The 20,256-nt window shown below is 51.7% G+C and overlaps 1 protein-coding gene across 11 annotated transcripts; it reads right to left on the bottom strand.

The window, feature by feature from the left end:
* Positions 1 to 622: 622 nt before the first annotated feature.
* LOC123356039 (ribosomal biogenesis protein LAS1L-like) lies at positions 623 to 19,898 on the bottom strand. 11 transcript variants are annotated; one of them, XM_044998979.1, is made up of 14 exons: positions 18,556 to 18,887; positions 17,661 to 18,142; positions 15,432 to 17,053; positions 14,841 to 15,030; positions 12,960 to 13,084; positions 12,082 to 12,225; positions 11,839 to 11,956; positions 10,874 to 11,308; positions 9,666 to 10,070; positions 8,492 to 8,614; positions 7,647 to 7,746; positions 3,014 to 3,099; positions 2,024 to 2,177; positions 623 to 673 (listed from the first exon to the last, which is right to left on the bottom strand). In XM_044998979.1, exons 1-3 carry the CDS (start codon positions 18,762 to 18,764, stop codon positions 16,608 to 16,610), a joined length of 1,137 nt encoding a protein of 378 aa, XP_044854914.1. In that variant the 5' UTR covers positions 18,765 to 18,887; the 3' UTR covers positions 623 to 673; positions 2,024 to 2,177; positions 3,014 to 3,099; positions 7,647 to 7,746; positions 8,492 to 8,614; positions 9,666 to 10,070; positions 10,874 to 11,308; positions 11,839 to 11,956; positions 12,082 to 12,225; positions 12,960 to 13,084; positions 14,841 to 15,030; positions 15,432 to 16,607. The 11 variants fall into 11 exon arrangements, with proteins under 11 accessions (XP_044854914.1, XP_044854915.1, XP_044854923.1 ...); XM_044998980.1 differs by lacking the exon at positions 623 to 673 and adding an exon at positions 1,484 to 1,561; XM_044998988.1 differs by lacking the exons at positions 623 to 673; positions 18,556 to 18,887 and adding exons at positions 1,494 to 1,575; positions 19,650 to 19,898.
* Between the last annotated feature and the right edge of the window lie 358 nt (positions 19,899 to 20,256).

Raw genomic sequence — 20,256 nt, forward strand, 5'->3', positions numbered from 1 at the left:
CTATGGCAGAGCTGGCCAGTCCCTGACAAGCTGTTTTACTGCCTCAGGCGGGGTGGAGAAGCGGGGGGGGTTAAGGGGCCCACCCCCACCCCAGGGGGCTGCTCTCTGCTTCACTGCCCCTGTTCGCCTGGGCAGGACCCAGAGTGGCCACAGACTCCTGCCCCGGCCCCTCACATTCCCTCCCCTCTGTCACCACAAGCTCAGGACAAATGGCCCCAGGGGGTGGGGGGTTGTTTCCCCCAGTGCTCAGACAAAACCCCGGCATGGGTGGGAACGTAGGGGCTGTTCTGTGCCAGCGACGGGGCACGGCTGGGTCACTGGAGGGGAAGGGACGAGCCATGTCCCCACTGAGACTGCCCGGCCCGTTTACACAGTCCCAGCTGCTGACCCTCCCCCACTGCTGCCCCCCAACTGCCATGGGACCTTCTGGCTCCATCCCCCTCCCTGCCCCTGTTCACGCAGTGTCCCTGTCCCCCATGGCTCCCTGCTGCCCGTGTCAAAGGCAGGGCCAGGGGAACCAGCACTTTCCAGTTATTTAATTAATTTTGATTCGATTTCCCCTCAGATTTTGCCTTTTACTGTCTGATTGTTGAATATCGATGCTCCTTCCCCAAGAGATCTTGCCACACTTCTCTCTTGTTATCAAATATTCAGACTTTGCTCCATTTTCTTCCTAATGATGACAGATTGCAGTGAAATCCCTTTGGGTCCCCCCCAGTCATTAGAACAACAGCAACTCCTCCCTGTTTTGGAGGGACACAACTGCCCGGGCCTTAGATTTTACATTTCTCCATCTAATTATTAAATATTAACATAAAACCTCCTCAGATTTTGCCATTGACATGGGCAGTGGGGAGCGCTGGGCAACGGCATGTTAAGAGGAGGCAGGAACGGGGATAGAGTTAGAAGGTCCCTTGTTCAGCTGGGGGGGAGCAGTAGGGGAGGGGCAGGTGCTCGAGAGACCTGCGTTGGGTTCATTATTTGATAATTTGGGGAAATGGGGCACAGTCTGCAGAGGATTTTATATCAGTATTTAATGAGCAGTTGGGAGTTTAACCTGGTCAGTCAAGGTCTGGCCAACTGCCCCGTTAGCAGCCAGGTGTTGCTGCTCCCCCATGTTCTGTTCTGTTCAGTCTGTAACCCTTCTGCCAGTTGAAGTGGGCAGCGAGAAGGGCAGGTTCAATACCTAGGGGGTTCCTTTTCAACAATGCAACCAGAACCGGCTCGAGCCCCCACCCAGGAACCTGGGGAAATGTCACTGTACCGCCTGGGTGCCTCTAAGAGGCAATTCTTCCCCTCTCGCAAGCACAGAGTCCGAGCAGCGTTTCTTTAATAAAAGTAATCTGAGAAAACAGTCAAGCGGTATCCATAGACATAAAAGCATGAGCAAGACGCCCTTCCCAGTGTATGCTGGGCAGTGTCTTTTGCTTCAGGTTCTTGAGTCCAACTCCAAAGTTCCTGTAGTGTGCCCCACCCTTAACACCCCACTCATAGTTGTTGTCCCTGGTCAGTGCAGACCCACAGTTCAGAAGTGCACCTGTCGAGTGGCTAGGCAGCAGTTCTGCAGAAAAGGACCTAGGGTTACAGTGGACAAGAAGCTGGATATGAGTCTACAGTGTTGCCAAGAAGGCTAATGGCATTTTGGGCTGTATAAATAGGAGCATTGCCAGCAGATCAAGGGATGTGATCATTCCCCTCTAACTTGCTGAGCTGTTTTCAGTGAAGCCTACAGCTTTGGGGGCGTGGACCCTGGGTCTGTGTTGGGCAGGCTAGCATGTCTGGTCACAAGACGGGGTTCTGGGGGGCCCAGGCTGGCAGGGAAAACAGGCTTGGAGGTAATTTCAGCACATCAGATGACAGTCCAAAGGGGATCTCTGTGACCCAACCCATCACAGATCCCTTTGAACTTCTTCAACGTCTTCTCTAGGGCCGAGTAACCTACATAATTGTGTGTCATCTGCCAATATACATCTCACTGGTCAGCCCAGGTTCCAAAGAGTTGATAAGCATCTGCTGTACATACCATAGCAGGATGAAGAGGTCTTCTGTATTGGTCCTGGTTCCCTAGTCGAATGCAGAACCTGACATGAGATTTCCAAGTTTCTGCAACCATTTGTAATGTCTATTGAGGATGTACCTTCTGGTCCTGTCAGATTTCAAAGGCACTTCTTGAAAAGCTGAAACAAAGAGGAAACGGGTTGGAAGCCCCATGGTGCTGATGTAACTGGTGCCTAGGAAACCTCCCCTTCAGATGGCCATTGCCACATGCTATTAGCTACCCAAGAGTCTGGGGGCACAGAAACAACAACTCAGCTACTCCCAAAATAGCCCTGGAGAGAGAGGAGCCCCCATTTTTGCATAAGTTCCCCCTCCGCCGGCATACACATGCACACCCATACACACAGACAGTTGGGGGCACTTGTTCTTTTGGTGGAATAGGAAATTGACAGCTGCAGAGGTGTTAAACCATCAGACATTTAGGCTGAGATCCACAAAGGGATTTAGGCTCCTAATGTTTATTGAAATCCTTTGTGGCCCTGTGCCTTCATTCCTTAAGAGTTCACAGGGAAAAGTGTTTCCCATGTGCACTCATGGGTTTTCCTATGAGCTGATAACCAATCTCGGAGTGAAGTTCCTTGGCCTGCAAAGACGCCCTTACAGGGAGGGCAGGTGATGAATCTTTCCCTACAGAGGGTAATCGTCATCATCATCATCACCACCACCACCCTTACTAATAACAACAGCCCTTTTCAATTCTGTCAGGCCTTCCTTTAGAGACATTCTGACCTTTATGACAACAGTCTCCCCACACAGCTCTATTCTAGGAGCTAGAGATGGAATTCCCCTGCTCCCATACACATATAGTGGCACCTCGATGAAAGCTCGCGTGACCATCCTTCTTTCTTAAGCTCTGTCCTTAGACAGAGAGGGACACATTCAAACTGTGTTCAGGCCCTGTGCTGCACCTCTGTACTTCCCACAGAGGCACTAACACACAGAGGTATTTCCTTACCTTCATACAGGCGGGAGATGCCATCTTCATTCACTGTTTCAGACAACAAATCGCAGTAATGGTGGATAGTCTTTCCTAGGCCTGCTCTAAAATACAAGGTTAGGTCAAATTTAGCCACGTTAGGTCGATTTTATAAGTAATGTGTCTACACAACCAACCCCATTCCAACGACCTAAAGGACTCTTAAAATCAACCATTGTACTCCTTCCTGATGAGGGAAGTAGTGCAAAAATCAAGCTTCCTGGGTTGAATCTGCAGTACTGTAGATTCAGTACTGTGCAATTTGATGGTATTGGCCTCCAGGAGCTATCCCAGAGTGCTCCAGTGTGACTGTTCTGGAGAGCACTTTCAACTCCGATGCACTAGACAGGTACACAGGAAAAACACCAAAAACTTTTGAATTTCATTTCCTGTTTGGTCAGCATGGCGAGCTCAGCAGAACAGGTGACCATGCAGTCCCAGAATCACAAACGAGCTCCAGTGTGGAGCAAATGGGAGACACTGGATCTGATTGTTGTATGGGGAGAAGAATCTGTGCAGGCAGAACTCCGATCAAGCAGAAGAAATGTTGATATATATGCCAAAATCACACAGGGCATGGTGGAAAGAGTCCACACCAGGGACACACAGCAGTTCCATGTGAAAATTTAGGAGCTCAGGCAAGCCTACAACAAGACAAAGGAGGCAAATGGTCACTCCGGGTCAGAGCCACAGACATGCCGCTTCTATGATCAGCTGCATGCCATTCTGGGAGGGACCTTACCTCTACCCCACCACTGTTTGTGGACACCTGCAAGGTGGCAGCCTCGTGCAACACGGAAGAGGATTTTGTGGATGAGGAAGAGGAGGAGGAGGAGAATGCGCAGCAGGCAAGCGGAGAATCCATTCTCCGCAGCAGCCAGAACCATTTCCTCACCCTGGAGCCAATACCCTCCCAGGGCGAATTGTTCCCGGACCCTGAAGGCGGAGAAGGCGCCATCTAACTACACTACAGTGATTAAAAGCAATTGTGTTTAATGTTTGATTTGCCCTGAACAATTGGGATGCATTCACAGCCAGTAAAGCTATTGGAAAAGTCTTTTAACATGTCTGGGGATGGAGCGGATATCCTCCAGGAATATCTCCATGAAGCTCTCCTGGAGGTACTCTGAAAGCCTTTGCAGAAGGTTTCTGGGGAGGACTGCCTTATTTCGTCCTCCACGGTAGGTCACTTTACCACATCAAGCCAGTAGCAAGTAGTCTGGAATCATTGCAGCACAAAGCATGGCAGCAAATGGTCCTGGGTTTTGGTCACATTCATGCAACATTCAGTCTTTATCTTTCTGTGTCAGCCTCAGGAGAGTGATATCATTCATGGTCATCTGGTTGAAATAGGGGAATTTTTGTAAGGGAACAGTAATCCCCTCTGTTTGGTGATCCCCAGCACATTAGACCCCAGTCATGCTGGGCTGTTTGCACTTGGCTAAAAGGGATCATCCTGGAGAATATTCATGTAGGGAATGGGGGGGAGGGGTGTGCTACACATCTACCCCAAAACCACAGCCCCTCCTTTTAAACAGCAAACCCAACCGGCATTGGTTGCTATGGGAAAGGAGGGTACTGCAGTTTGAAACCATTCCCACGTGTGATGAACGTGGAAGAAGCCAACCCTGCATACCCTTTGGCTTACCATGGCTGCCTGGAAACCGAATTCTGTTGCCCAGCTGTGTGTGATGTGTCACCATACCGGCAGGCACTCAATATAAAAGACAAAGTGCGACCTTGTACCTAAAACACATATGCTGTCTGCTGTGAATGGCTTGATTCACTGTGAAAGAGTGTCCCTTTTGTTCTCAGAAATGTATCTTCTTAAATTCTACTCTCCCTTTCCCCATCCTGCAGCTCCAAATGTTTCTATGCTCCCTGTATCAACTTCATCCCTGAGGTTATCGCAGATTAGAAGGCGAAAAAAAACACACTACTGATGACATTTTCAGAGCTCACACAGTTCTCCCACACTGATAGGGCACAGCTGAATGCATGGAGGCATTCAGTGGCAGAGGCCAGGAAAGCATACAGTGAGCGTGATCGGAACACGCAGGAGGAGATGCTGAGGCTAATGCGGGAGCAAACGGACATGATGAGGCGTCTGGTGGAGCTGCAGGAAAGGCAACTAGACTTCAGAACCCTGCTGCATCCATTGCCCTCCTCGCCAAGTTCCAGATCCTCCTCACTCAGATGCCCAAGAACGCAGGGGTGGGGAGGCTACGGGCACCAAGCTGCTCAACTCCAGGGGATGGCCCAAGCAACAGAAGGCTGTCATTCAAACAGCTTTGATTTATACTGTGGCTACAATAAGCACTGTGATCTTGTCCTACCCTCCTATCCCACCCCGACTAGGCTACCTTTTACTAGTCAGCGTTGTCAGAGATCTTTTTTTTTAAAATAAAGAATGAATGGATTCAGAACAATAGAGACTTTATTTCCTGTTCCAGCTGTGGTCGAAGAGGGGGAGGGGGATTGGCTTACAGGGAAGCACATTCACCAAAGGAGGCAGCTTCACATCAAGGACAAACACACACAACTGTCACACCGTAGCCTGGTCAGTCATGAAACTGGTTTTCAAAGCCTCTCTGATGCATAGCATGCCTTGGTGTGCTTTTCTAATTGCCCTGGTGTCTGGCTGTTCAAAATTGGCCACCAGGAGATTTGCCTTAACCTCCCACCCCGCCATAAACATCTCCCCCTTACTCTCACATATATTATGGAGCACACAGCAAGCAGCAATAACAGGAATATTGCTTTCGCTGAGGTCTAACCTACCCAGCAAACAACATCAGCGCCCCTTTAAACGTCCAAAGGCACATTCTACCACCATTCTGCACTTGCTCAGGCTACAGTTGAACTGCTCCTTACTACTGTCCAGGCTGCCTATGTACGGCTTCATGAGCCATGGGAGCAAGCGGTAGGCTGGGTCCCCAAGGATAACTATTGGCATTTCAACATCCCCAATGGTAATTTTCTGATCTGGGAAGAAAGTCCCTTCTTGCAGTTTTCTAACAGCACGGAGTTCCAAAAGATGTGAGCATCATGCACCTTCCCGACCGTCCCACGTTGATATCGGTGAAATGGCCCTTGTGACCCACTAGTGCTTGCAACACCATAGAGAAGTACCCCTTGCGGTTTATGTACTCTTTGGCAAGGTGGTCCAGTGCCAAGATAGGGATCCATGTTCCCTCTGTTGCCCCATCATAGTTAGGGAACCCCATTGAAGCAAAGCCATCTACTATGACCTGCACATTTCCAAGAGTCACTACCCTTGTTAGGAGAAGGTTATTGATTGCCTTGGCTACTTGGATCACAGCAGCCCCCACGGTAGTTTTACACACACACACACACACACACACACTCTTTTAGGGTTCTGGTGCTGTCGGAGGGAACAGAGCAAATTGATTCCCGACTGACCGGTAGCAGACAGGTGTTGCAAGCTTCCACAGGGATATCGCCACTCGCTTCTCAACTGTCAGGGCAGGTCTCATCTTGGTATTCCTGTTCTTCAGGGTGGAGAAAGCAACTCACAAAGTTCCATGAAAGTGGCCTTACACATGCGAAAGTTTCTCAGCCAATGGGAATCGTCCCATACCTGCAACACTATGCAGTCCAAGCAGTCTATGCTTGTTTGCCAGACCCAGAATCGGTGTTCCACTGTATCAACATGCCCCAATGCCGCCATGATATCCCAATCGCCACATCCCGTGCTTTCAGGAACATCTGTGTCCATGTCCTCCTCACAATCTTCCTTATGCTGGTGGCTCCTAGCTAGGCTCTGCACATACTGCAGGATAATGCGCGAGGTGGTTACAGTGCTCACAAAAGCAGTGTGCAGTGGAGCGGGCTCCATGGTATCTGCCATGGCATCTGCACAGATAACCCAGGAAAAAAGGTGCGAAATGATTGTTTGCCGTTGCTTTCAAAGAGGGAGGGAGGGGAGACTGACAACATGTACCCAAAACCACACACAACAATGTTTTTGCCTCATCAGGCATTGGGAGCTTAACGCAGAATTCCAATGGGCAGCGGGGACTGTGGGATAGCAACCCTCTGTGCACCACTCCATGAGTCAATACTAGCCAGGGTACTGAGGACACACTCCACCAACCTAATGCGCTTAGTGGGGACAAGCATGATCAACTGTATAAAATTGGTTGCTAAAGCTCAACTTCTATAAAATCCACTGAATTTCGTAGTGCAGACACGCCCCTAGACATACCATGGATCTCATTACTTTTCAAATCCTTCGCTGAAAACTGCTAAAGATGCAGCCATTGCCCCAAGACAGCCCTTGGGAAATTAAATACATTCCTTACATCTGTTCACAAAGCACATTAGATAAAAAATCAGGGGCCCAGAAGATACTGAGAGGCTGATTTCCAAAGAAGATTGAATTCACATCATGCTGGCTTCCCTAGGTGCAGCCAAAACGTAGTTGCGGGCAGGGGTCGTTGGTGCAGTAATACAGCTAAGTTGTTCCCTTCACACACACACACACACAGTGTTAAGATTCTGGGGCTGTCGGAGGGAACAGAGCAGCAGTCTAGAAAAGGGCTTTGAAGGAAGCAGTTCAAGAAAGCTCGAGTGAAGTTGCTCTGCTTACCAATGAACAGGGCTGCAGAATGTCTGATTGTTGTCTGTGAGCTTTCCAGGTACTCTAAGGCCTAGAACAGGAATTTGGGGATGTGGCTGTTGTTCTGCATCTAGGAAGAAAGAAGGAAAAAACGCACAATATACAAATGACATGTTCTCCCCACAGCGACTAGTCCAGGGAAGCCAAAGCATAGAGCCAGGGCATGGCAACAGCCAGTATGAGCCCATGCGCCATAGCAGCACCTCTCTGGAGTTACTATTGTGTTCTCCAGAACCTCAGCTTTCATTTTCAAAAACAAAAGTTTGCAGGTCTGGCAGTTGTGGAGAAAAATTTTAAAAATGTGAAGAGATTGTAACTCCTGCAGAAATGAACCAGCAGAGAGCCTGGAATAGAGTCCTGCCACCCGACCGAAGCGGATGGGACCTGGCTACAGGGGTCAGCTCCAGGTGGGAAAACAACCGGACCCTCTCAGGCTTGGGTCAGGGCCAGCTGCAGAGGGAGCGAAGGAGTCACAGCGTTTCTAACTCCACAGCGCCTGCAGTGCAGCGGGGGCCGCAGACAGCAGCAGCGGGGTACACGGTCAATGTGCCGACCGCACAGGCAAACGGAGCAGAGTCCGCACAGGCAGGACACAGAGGCAGGACTGAGGCAGGTTTGGGGAGGGGAGAAGGGGCAGATTGGAAAACAACTAAAAAAAAAACAAAAAACCTGAGACCCTGTGGAAGGGACTGCCTCTGACTTCACGGGCTAATGAGAGGGGAGAAGAAATTCCCCTTGGTACTCAGGGTGTGGGGTTAGAAAGGTCTCCGTCAAGTCCCCATTCATCACTCTCAGGGCAAAGGGAATTCACCTACCAAGCACTTCCAGGCACACTTCAAGAGCTATGTGGCGCCATCCCAGGCCATGCTGCGGAACAGCGTCTTCAATTGAGCCCACCTGAGAAACACTGCGCAACGGAAGAGTGTCAGTTTGCATCTCTGCAAGAGAAGGTGAGACCAAGAAGGTTCTCACTGAGAGAGGGACAGTCTGGGGGACATGGAACCTTCCCCATCCCTTGTTCTCCTGCTTTTCCTGCTAGTGGAGATTCCTGTCATTTGTTGTACACAGGACTGTGCTCAGGAGAAGGAACTGAGAATTGTCTGGAGAGAGCCAGAGCCGTCCTGTCCTTTGGACAGTTCGGGGCGGTTGCCTGTTGCCCTGAACCTTGAGGTGCGCCATGCTTGAGGGGGACACTGGACCTGGGTGGCATGGGGCCCAGCAGCAGTTATACTGACCAGGCCCTGCTATGCTCGCTGGCTCCCAGCATCGCTCAGCAGAGGAGGGGGATGGGGTTTGGGGTGGAACGGGAGTAGGAAATGGGTTAAGCATGGGTGGGAAAGACACGGGGCGGGGGCTTGGGTGAAGGGGTGGGGCCTCATGCGGAAGGGAAGGGTTGTCCCAGGCCCTGCACCCCTCTATGGATGGCCCTGGAAAGAGCCATAAAGTATCTCCACAGTTTAGTCCTTCTGCACAAAGAGACTGCATGAGAGCGTGAGTCAGCTTTGGGATCCCAAAGAGTCAGACCAAAGGGGCCCCCAGATCAGACTTCCCTCCACATCCCAGTTGGCCCAACGAAAGAGGGCAACGTCCGGTGAATGCTGGGAAGCTGGGACCTGGAGAAATTCTCTCAGGAGCTCCAGGGAAGAAGTCAGGGCAGCTGCACCCACTTTCCAAAAGGCTGTGGGCAGATATCAGCTCCCTGAAGCGAAGGGCAAGTACAGATCTTTTGCTGCCTCTTGTTGTGACTCTTTGGATGCAGCAGCCCAAAGGCCTGAGGCCTGTCTTTACAATAGAGAGTCAGGACTCTTTCCCAGAAGGCTTTTCTTCCAAATTGTGCTGTGAGAATGGATGAGGCACTAGGTTCCAGCATGGAGTGAAGCAGGGAGGAGAAGACTCTACTTAGGCAAGGGGCTCTGGCCATTAATGGAGTGGGGGCCTCAGGGGATTCTGGTTCTTTGCTCTTAAGGAAATAATGACCATGGCACTTACCAGTGTCACACTCTCATCCTGGTCTTCAAGATCCAGCAGCAGCGGGAGCAAGCAGTGGATCATTTCCTGCTGCACGATGGGTTAATCCGGGTCCTTCACGCTGCTCACCACGTTGCCAAGCAGTAAAATGGCAGCGGAGCGCACACTGCCCCTCTCCGGGCAATGACACACAGGGAGTGGGGAAGCCTGGTTAAAGCCAGGCAGGATCAGAGCATAACGCAACAGAGTCATAATCCACACGCTGCTCCAGTTCCCCCTGTGATAACTGACTTGGCTCGTGGGAGCAGTGAGGCCACCAGGCCAGCGCCATAGACATCTTGTGCAGAACAGGGCCTGAGACACTGTGCAGGGCCGTGCAGCCCCATGGTGTCCTAGACGCAATGTCTATCTGGAGAGCACAGAAACCTAGAATCATAGAAAATTAGGGTTGGAAGAGACATCAGGAGGTCATCCAGTCCAACCCCGTGCTCAAAACAGGACCAATCCCAACTAAATCATCCCAGCCAGGGCTTTGTCAAGCTGGGCCTTAAAAACCAGCATCCTACATCCAGTTTCACCCCAGCTGACTAGAGTCTATAGGGAGGAGGCAAATCTCTCCATGTTCTTCTCCCACCTCCACCAGCCCAGCCTGGGAGAGACACTGAATCCAACCCTGTGCAGTGTCGGGGGGAGAGTCCATAGCCATGGGAGGGTCGGGAGTGAAGACGGGGGCAACAGGCAAATTATAGGGAGCCTCTATCCTTATCCCATTCCTGCTGCATTTGACCAGCTCCCTGGGACCCTCCTTTCTCAGTCTCTGTTTTCCCCCTTTCTCTCCACTCCCCTTCTCCACTGCCCATTCCCTTCTGTTTCCCCACCACTCCTCTGGCTCTTCCTTCCCCAGACAAGGCTTGAGGTGATGGCTGAGTGACCTCCCAGGTCGCTGGCTGAAGATGCTTCTCTGGGCTCCCCTCCCATGGGTAATGGGGCCTGGCCCTCACTTCTGCTCCCTGGGTGATCAGGAGCAGGAAAGGGGGGAGGAGCTGCTGCCATGAGGGACGGTGGGAGGTGCTGGGGAAAGGAGAGGGGAGAGGGAGGGAAGGCTGCTGGAGACCGGTCTGGGAAAGGGGAGGAGCAGCTGCTGGAGCCTTTCAGGGAGGTGCTGCTACAAAACACAGCACTTCTTTTGCTCTTCAGTGCCCCTGAGAGCTGGGCCATTCCCGACCCACCTCTTTCCTGCTGGAAATCTCCACCTCTTTGGGGGCCTGTGTTCTCCAGACAGCTGGTCATATGCCCAGAGCCAGGCCCCTCTCCCCCAGGTCAGGCGGCAGCAGGGGCTGGGAGCATGGCGCTGAGGCTGAGGTTTGCAGAGAAGAGCTCTGACAGGGAGGTAGCTGAGCAGGAGATTCCCCACCCATGGTGGGGGCACTCCAAGGCTTGTGTGGGGATCTCACTCTCATTTCTGAGCTATTCGATAGACATCGGCTTCCTTGGTCCCCCGGACAATCCATGCCTTTCACTTTTTCTGGCTGAAGCACAATACTGCCAAGGCCCCGTAGACTGAGCCTGCGTATGATGGGATTTGTGTCTTTGATCTACTCCATGAACTGCGCCCAAAGGTCTGATTTTGTCACTGTCGTGGCAATAGAAGCACTCTGAAGAAACTGAAAAGAGCCAAATCAACATCATGTTGAGGAGCAGAGATCTTACTGTGGAGTCTGTTCCTGGACACTCATCTTTACCAAATGGCCACTTACTCCCATACAAAGTCTCTGGTGTGTAGGGAGCCAGGTGCTGCTCTTTCAGTTGGTTCATTCCCAGAACTTAGACTAATACACAAGTCACATATAAATCTACAAGGAAAGGGGAATCTCCAGGCCCATTAAGTGTCATGGAGCGACCCCTGGGGCAGAAGAAAAGCAGAACCCCAGGAAAAGGTGAGGAGAGAAGCATTGCCTTGGGGCACCAGAGAAACATCTCCTCTTGTCACATGATCCCATCTAGGCACATCCAGCCAGGAGCGATCTCACCCTGTCTCTCCCTCCCTCTCTGTGCCATGCCCCACCACCATCCATGTGCGGAGAGGAGCTAGCTGGCTGGAAGGCTGCTGAGCTGCTGACAATGTGCCCAGAGCTTACTGGCCTCAGCTGCTCTCCAGAAAGCCCACTTGTGCCTGTCAACTAATGAATCTCACCTCAGTGCAGAAAGTCATGGCAATATTTTTGTGCTCCTCCTCCTTCTCACTCTGGACAATGGTGACAGCCTCTCTGAAAACTGCAGGGAGCTGAGGGTTCTCAAACTCGATCATGGCTCTGGAACATGGAGCAGAAAGTCCCTTGTGGTTATCGAAGGGGAGAGAGAGTTCCTCTCTAGTTGTTGGGCTGAGATGGCAGCCTGGAACAGAGGAATATTTCACATGGAAATGTTGGGCTCCTACCTTGCAATCAAGCCAATACCCTGCGAGTAGTAATTGCGGGAGGCTATCATGTCTCAACTCTGCTGTAACTGGATGCCAGCAAATTCCTTCCAGTATCCAGGCATGGAAAAAAGAGTCTTCACAGCCTCCACTGACTGTTTTGTGCTAATGACAAAAAAATACCAGTGTCAGGCAATGAGATCAGCCCCAAGCACGGCAAATCTGTACATGCCCTGGCACACACAGCATGGACAGCAGGAGCTAGCCTCCCCGAGGATAGATCCAGTGTGATATCATGGTGCTTCCCTGCCCAATGGGCCCTGTCTACACTGCAGTTTACTTGAGTTTGTAACCAGTTAGTGACACTGTAGCTTCTTAAGATGGTTGGTGCCATCACTCAATGCGGCTGAATACTTGATTCTTTACTGTGACCGGTAACAGGACTCAAGCAGGCATGTGGGGCCAGATCCTTAGTTGGCATAAGCGAGCAAAGCTGTGTCAGTTTACACCACCTGAGGTGTCTTCTGGCACTCTCTTTTTCCCGTGTAGATGGAGGCCCCTAACTGTGCCCACAGAACCAGTTGAACTGGTCCCTCTTCCTCCTGTTTACCTGTGACGCTGACATCCTGCGGTGCCTGGCCCCATGTGCTGCTGGTGTGGCTCTGTCCACATTCTGGGACAGTGGCCCACAGATTTGCTATGGGGTCGTTGGCAAGTGCAGATCCATCACATACTGCACTTGCCTGATGCAGAGGATGAGCATCTAGGGATACATTTCCAGGATGGCTTCTCGGTATCCCCATAGGAAAAGGACCTTGTAAATGGTCCTCATTGCCTGGAGGGGGGGAAGAATTTCACTCCACTATCCCAATCTGCCACCTGCCCCCATTGCCACTCACTATTGTCCTTTTGTCATGTCTCAATTCCTCTCCAGTGTATTACAAAATAAGATTGGCTCCTCAGAGGGGAGGAGACATATGAAGGCTCCTGAACCTTCACCCACTCCTGGAAGCAGGATGGAGCCCTGTGGAAAGATCAGAAGAGTTTGGATGATGTTATTCCCCGTTCTTTCTCTTAATGCTGCAGACTCTGTGCTTTGGCTTTCCAGCCATGACTGGACAGGCTGAAACCATCCGGAGTAGATCCGTTCTCATAGGCCCAGTGTTTCTGGCACAGTCAAAAGTGGCAGACATCTCATGATCCCGTGCTGGGAAGATTTCTAGTCAAAATTTACAGAGACGGAAACCTGGATACTTCCAAGACACACCCGAACTGCACCTGCTCACTAAAGGGCCACCTAGAGCTGAAGGCAACTGAGCCAGGGTACCAGCAGAGAAACCACTTAAGATCTGGTTTCAGAGTGGTAGCAAAAACGTTTTGTATCAGCAAAAACGAGGAGTCCTTGTGGCACCTTAGAAACTAACAGATTTATTTTGGAATAAGCTTCCGTGGGCTAAAAATCTAATGTCCCCCTGCTGATACTCACACTTTCTTGTCAACTGTTTTAAATGGGCCACCTTGTTTACACTGGCTACATTAGCACTACAAAAATGCTTTCCACCCCTTCTTGGTTGATGCTTCCACCCCTTGTTGAGATTAGCCCAGCTCAACCTTAATTGAATTGGCTCGTTAGCACTGACCCCCTGCACTTGGTAAGGCAACTCCCATCTTTTCATATGCTGTGTATTTATACCTCCCTACTGTCTGTTACACTCCATGCATCTGATGAAGTGGGTTTTAGCCCACGAAAGCTTATGCCCATATAAATTTGTTAGTCTCTAAGGTGGCACAAGGACTCCTCGTTGTTTTTGTATTCTGTGTTGTAATTGAAATCAATATATTTGAAACTATAAACAAATTCAAAAGTATTGATAATACATGTAACCTGGTATTCTATTATTGTTTAACGGTGTGATCAAAATGCCATTAATTGACAGCCCTAGTTTAGTTATTGGCTTTGGATGGAGCCCAACGGGAAATCAGTAGAAATTCTTTCCCAAACACTCACCCACTGTCCTTCTGAGCTCAGAGCTGCCAAGGGGCCGGATGACATCCAGCGCCCCGTGAATACTGGCTGAATGCCCTCACATGGATAAGGAGAGTCCTTTTATCCCCCTTTTGTGACAATAGAGACCAACCCCCTGCTGGCTGACAGGCCACATGCAGCAGAGCCAGGCGGCATTGGCGAGGAGCGGTACTGCAGTGCCGGTCCTTGGAGACGTTCTCTGCTTAGGACAGTGCACGGTGTGAGCTCTCACCGTGCAGCCCCCACGCTGGAGTAGTTACTCTCTGCAATCACAGCCCTGATGGAATCACTTGGCACAGCCCTGGAGGGGGAAATGCCCAAGAAACCCACCGCAGGAGCATTTAACCTCAGAAAGGGGAACTGCCCAGACGTGAGCCGGCTCGTTAAATGGAAATTAAAAGCAACATTCCAGGGTGAAATGCCAGCCAAGCGCACGGAGACTGTTTAAAAACACCGTACTAGAGGCTCACACTAAATGGACACCGAAAACAAAAAACAAACCCGTGCAAGGATAAAAAAAATGCCCCCATGGCTAAACAGCCGAGTAAAAGAGGCACTTAGAGTTCTCCTGCTCCTTCATTGTCACCACAGGCAAGAGTCTGGCAGTGGGAATGGAGAGGGGGTGTCTGCAGGCGGAGCCTTCCATGGCTTCCTGAATGGGAGCCTGGCAGGCTTGTGCCCATGGTGGTGAAGGGCCCAGATTCAATCCCCATCCGTGCCCATGATGTCTCTGTGTGGCCATGGGTTCCCTTACCCATCACCGCAGGCTGTTCAGGAGGTGGAGGAGAACCTGGCCATGGAAGAGGCAGTGTCTCTGGACTGAGCAGCACCGGAGCTGGGGGAGCCAGGCAGGAGCTTCTGGTACGGGAGGTTTCACGTGCCGTCCATGGAGCTGGAGAGGACAGAGCTGGGCCCAGAGTCCTGGGGCAGCTCTCAGTTAGTTCCTGTAAGACCCAAAGGAGAACGTCAGATTCAGGCCCTACTGACCCCTGGGCACTTCCCAGAGAGGCTGCCCAGACACAGCCAGCAGGATCCTCTGGCAACACAGCTGGGCCCTGTCCTCCCGATTCCTTCCTTCCCTTCCCACTTGGCCCAGCCTCTCACAGCTGCCCCCTACCTTTCTACCGCCAGCCTCGCCTTACCCCCCAATCCCACGATTTCCACCTACCCCCAGCGCTTATGCCCAGAATTTCCTCTTGGCTGCTGCCCAGTCCTCAGCCCCAGGAATCCCTGCTCTTTGCTGTCCTCTCCAGTGCCACCGATCTGCTTCCCTGCCAAGGGAACCCCCTCCTTGTCCAAGGTCTCCTGCCCTCCCGCCAGGTCCCCACAGCCGTCTCTCACTCACTGATGTCTTCTCCGCCAGGGCCGCTTTGGAGCAGGGCCATTCCAGGCTGCCCAGCCACCCTTCTGTGCGGTGAAGCACATCGGAGCGGGGGAGACGATGGTTCATAGAGTTTCATAGAGCTTAAGGCCAGAAGGTACCATTGGATCATCTCATCTGATCTCCTGAATGTTCCAGGCCATTAAATTTCACCCACCTACAATTTGAGTCTCTCACTGTAGGTCATTTTCTCCAGCTCTCAGATCATTTGTGTGACTCTTTTCTGCACCCTCTCCAATTTAACACCATCCTTTTAAAACACGGACACCAGAACTGGACGTCACCATTCCATTATCTCTCTCACCAATGCTATAGAGAGAGGTAAGATCCCCTCCTTGCTCCTACTCATTACTTCCCTATTTATGCATCTGGGCAAGGAGGAACTGGCCATGGAGGTGGAGGAGGACTTGGCTTTGCCCTCCTCATCCTCTTCCTCATCCAAGTCGTCCTCTTCCGCTTTCTTCTCCATGACCACATGCTCCATTCCCATGGCCCGGTCCTCCCCCTCCTCCACTTCCTCCTCTATGGCCAGGTCCTTCCTGGACAGGTTCTCCTCCTCCTTTTCCTCCTTCTCATCCTCCTCTCTGGCCAGGTCCTCTTGCTCCTCCTCCTCCAGGGCTAGGTCCATCTCCTGCTCTTCTTCATCCCCCTGCATTGGCACATCCTCGTCCTCCTCTGTTCCTGGGTCCTCCTAGTCTATAGCCAGGTCCTCTACCTCCTCTTCCGCCTCTTCTTCCCCCTGCATGGCCACATCCTCCTCCTTCTCCTCTGTGACCAGGTCCTCTTCCTCCTGCTCATTCTCCCTGGCCAAGTCCTAATCCTCCTCCACTTCCTTTCCCTCCATAGCCAGTACCTCTTCTTCCTTCTCTTCTTTCTTCTGAATGGCCACATCCTCATCCTCCTCCATTGCCAGGTCCTCTTCCTTCTCCTCCTCCTAATTCAGGTCCTCCTTTTCCTCCTTTGTAGCCAGGTCCTCCTCCTCTCCACCTGCTCCATGGCCAGGTGCTCCACTACCGTGGCCAGGTCCTCCTCCTCTTCCTCCACAGGCAGGTGCTCCTCTTCCTGCTCCATGGCCAGGTCCTTCTCTTCTTTCTTTTGCTCCATGATCAGGTGTTCCTCCACCAGGGCCACGTCCTTCCTTTACCTTCTTCTTCCTCTTCTTTTACCTTCTTCTTCCTCCTCCTTCTCTGTGGTCAAGTCCTCTTCCTCTTCTGTGGAGAGGTGCTCCTCCTCCTCCTCTTCTGCAGACACGTTCTCCTCCTCCTCCTCCTCTTCTTCCTCTTCTGCAGACATGTTCTCATCCTCCTTCTTTTCCTCCTCTACGGATATGTCCGCCTCGTCCTTTTCCTCTGTGGTCAAGTCCTCCTCCTCTTTTATGGCTAGGTCCTCCATCTCCTCCTCTTTTTCTGTGATCAGGACTTGCTCTTCCTGCTTCTCCTCCTCCTCTGTCTCTAGCTCTTCCTCCTCTTCCTCTCCTGCGGCTGGGTCTTCATTCTCCTCAGCCTTCTCCTCAGGGGCAAGGTCCTTCTCTGACTGGTTGGTGGGGGTCTCTGCATCAGAGAGACAAGGGCAGAGGGTGACTCTTGCTGGGGAGGGGGGAAGAGGAAGGACAGGGGTGTGAAGGGATGGGGAGAGAAGATTTAATGTTTTCCCCTCCCATGTTAGCATCCAAAGGCAGAGAGATCCCCACACTGCCCCTCCCACAGACCCCTCAGCCCTAGTCCCCATGGCAGAGAGATCCCCACACTGACCCTCCCATAGACCCCCTCAGCCCCAGAGCCCCATGGCAGAGAGATCTCCACACTGCCCTTCCCACAGACACCTCAGCCCCAGGGCCCCATGGCAGAGAGATCCCCACACTGACCCTGCCACAGACCCCTCAGCCCCAGGGCCTCATGGCAGAGAGATCCCCACACTGCCCCTCTCAGAGTCCCTCAGCCCCAGGGCCCATGGCAGATGGGGCCCTTCACTGTCCCATCCTCCCTGGGAGTTGCCCCAAAGCATCAGGGACCCACTTCCCAGAAGCTCCCCCCATGCCCCACTGCAGGGGGTGGCTTTGCGACTCCCGCTGAGGTCATTGAGCTCACGTGGCTCAGGCCAGACCCCAGGGCTGGGATCCCCCCAATGACTCTGACAGAGTGACTGGGTGTTAATGGCCCCCTGCTCCTCCCCATGCCCAGGGGGTCTCCTCACCTGCAGTGGAGGACCACTCAGCCTCCGTGTTGCAGGGAACCTCCAGAGAGTGGCTGCTCTCCTCTCCGGCAACAGTTAAGCAGCTGAGGCAGCGATCCCCCAGCTCCTGCCCTGGGGATGCCTCCTGCTGGCCCACGCGGCTGGGCTGAGGGCAGGCCTTCCAGCAGAAGCAAACCCAGAGCTGCGTTGCCTGGCTCCTGCCGTGGGCTGAGTCCTGCCTGCCCAGATTGAACTTGGGCCACCTCCATCTCGGCCTGGATGTTGTGTCTCTCTGCTCGGCACCAGTCCTGGGGGCTGGTTTCCTCCCGGTGAGCAAGGCCGAGCAGGACCATCTCCTGGGGTGGCCGGGGCCTGCTTCCCATGCCATGCGGCTGGAGGGGCAGCTCTCTGTCTGGGGATGCTGGCAGCTGCCCCCCTCTGGCTCCGGGGCCACCTGCGGAGCCTTCCTCCTGAGATACCTTCTCAGCACGTCCATCCTGGAACTGAGCAGGGAGCAGCCGTGAGTCTGGGGCAACGTAGCCGCTCGCCAATGGGCCTGTCTTCCCCCCAGCTGGGGGTGACTCTCTCTCATCCCATGCCCCTCGGGGGGCAACTGGACTGGGATCTGCACACACTGGCAGGGATCACCATGCAGGCTGCTCCCAAAGCTCCCCAGTGTAGGGACCCCCTTTGGAGCAATGGGGTCAGTGACAGAGACCTGTAGTCAGTCTGGACAGGTATCATCCTCCTGTAGCCCCAGGCCACACTCCTTCCCCGGCCTGAGAAGGCAGAGAACCCAGGTGTCCAGGCTTCATTCCTGAGCCAGTGGCAACAGCAGATAGATGCCGCCTGTTCCCCAAACCCCGCTCAGTAGCTACCAGATTGGGGAAACCCAACATCAGCCCCCGACTCCTACCCCAGCTCTGCGCAGCAGACAGTGGGCAGGCAGCTTGGTCGGGGCAGGGCCAGGAGGTGGGAGCAGCAGTGGAGCAGCATGGTGGGAGGAGGGGCATCCTTGCCCTGGAGACACACAGTAGCTTCCCCCTGAGCATGGTGCCCTGGTGTGCGATTAATTCTTGTTACAAAAAATAATGCAGTTATTTGGTTTGAGTTAATCACATGCATTAACTGCAATTAAGTGATAGCCCTAATTATTATTTTGAATTGCAAATATTTGCACTGTAAAAAAAATGATAGTGCAATCTAGAAATTGAAGCATGAAGGGACATACAAATGTTTAACATAATTGGCATGTAAATTCCTTGCAACACCGGCTACAATAGTGCTATGCAAATACCTGTTCTCACTTTCAGTGATATTGTCAATAAGAAGTGGGCAGCATTATCTCCTGCAAATGTAATCAAACTTGTTGGTCCTTGCAATTGGCTGAACAACAAGTAAGACTGAATGGAATTGTAGGATCTAAAGTGTTACATTGGTTTTGTTTACAAGTGCAGTTATGTAAAAAAAAAGTCTACATTTGTAAGTTGCATTTTCACAATACAGAGATTGCAGTACAGTACTTGTATGAGGTGAATCAAAAAATAAAAGAAATTGTATCTTTTTTACGGTGTAAATATTTGTAATAAAAAAATAATATATAGTGAGCACTGTACACTTTGTATTCTGCTTCAGAGGGGTAGCCGTATTAGTCTGTATCAGCAAAAACAACAAGGAGTCTTTGTGGCACCTTAGAGACTAACAAATTAATTTGGGTATAGCCCACGGAAGCTTATGCTCAAATAAATTTGTTAGTCTCTAAGGTGTGACAAGTACTCCTGTTCTTTTTGTGGATACAGACTAACAGGGCTGCTACTTTGAAATTAGTCTCTCAGGTGCCACAAGGACTCCTCATTGTTTTTGTATTCTGTGTTGTAATTGAAATCAATACATTTTAAAATATTTAAAAAATCCATAAAAATACATTTAAATTATAATCAACAGGCCTAGTTATTGGCTTTGGATGGAGTCCAACGGGAAATCGGTAAGAATTCTTTCCCAAACACTCACCCACTATCCTTCTGAGCTCAGAGGGTTTAACATGCATTGTCTGATCAGGGCTCACTACTGCCAGGAGTTTGAGAAGTGTCTATTCCTTCACTGGACAGATGGGGAAACTGAGGTACAGAGATGGGAAATGACCTGCCCAGGGCCCCACAGTAGGGCAGTGGCAGAGCCAGAAAGAGAAACCAATAGCCCTGCAACCCCTACCCCGAGGCCTGGCTCAAGCCTTCTCCCTGTTGCCTGCTGCTCAATGGAGTTTCTTTCCTCCAAGAGGATGGAACCTGGGTCCTTAGAATCATAGACTATCAGGGTTGGAAGGGACCTCAGGAGGTCATCTAGTCCCACCCCCTGCTCAAAGCAGGACCAACACCAACTAAATCATCCCAGCCAAGGCTTTGTCAAGCTGGGCCTTAAAAACCTCTAAGGAAGGAGATTCCACCACCTCCCTAGGGAACCCATTCCAGTTCTTCACCACCCTCCTAGGGAAATAGTGTTTCCTAATATTGGCTCCCTCCACTCCACTCCACCAACAGCCAACAACCGAATGTAAACCGGACCCTTTGTCTCCGAGCGCTGGCTTCTGATTGGCTCTGGTGGTAGCTCCCCACATGTT

The sequence above is a fragment of the Mauremys mutica genome, chromosome 24, assembly GCF_020497125.1.
Source record: "Mauremys mutica isolate MM-2020 ecotype Southern chromosome 24, ASM2049712v1, whole genome shotgun sequence".
Lineage (NCBI taxonomy): Eukaryota > Metazoa > Chordata > Testudines > Geoemydidae > Mauremys > Mauremys mutica.

Excerpts from the sequence above, each read along its gene's own strand:
- LOC123356039 (XM_044998979.1), bottom strand. The coding sequence starts at position 18,764 with ATGCATGTGATTAACTCAAACCAAATAACTGCATTATTTTTTGTAACA. Across the intron at positions 18,143-18,555 it reads GTCTGCTGCGCAGAGCTGGG|TTCCAGGATGGACGTGCTGA; the intron begins GTAGGAGTCGGG and ends CTCCCTGCTCAG. Across the intron at positions 17,054-17,660 it reads TGAGTGGTCCTCCACTGCAG|CAAGAGTCACCCTCTGCCCT; the intron begins GTGAGGAGACCC and ends CCCCCTCCCCAG.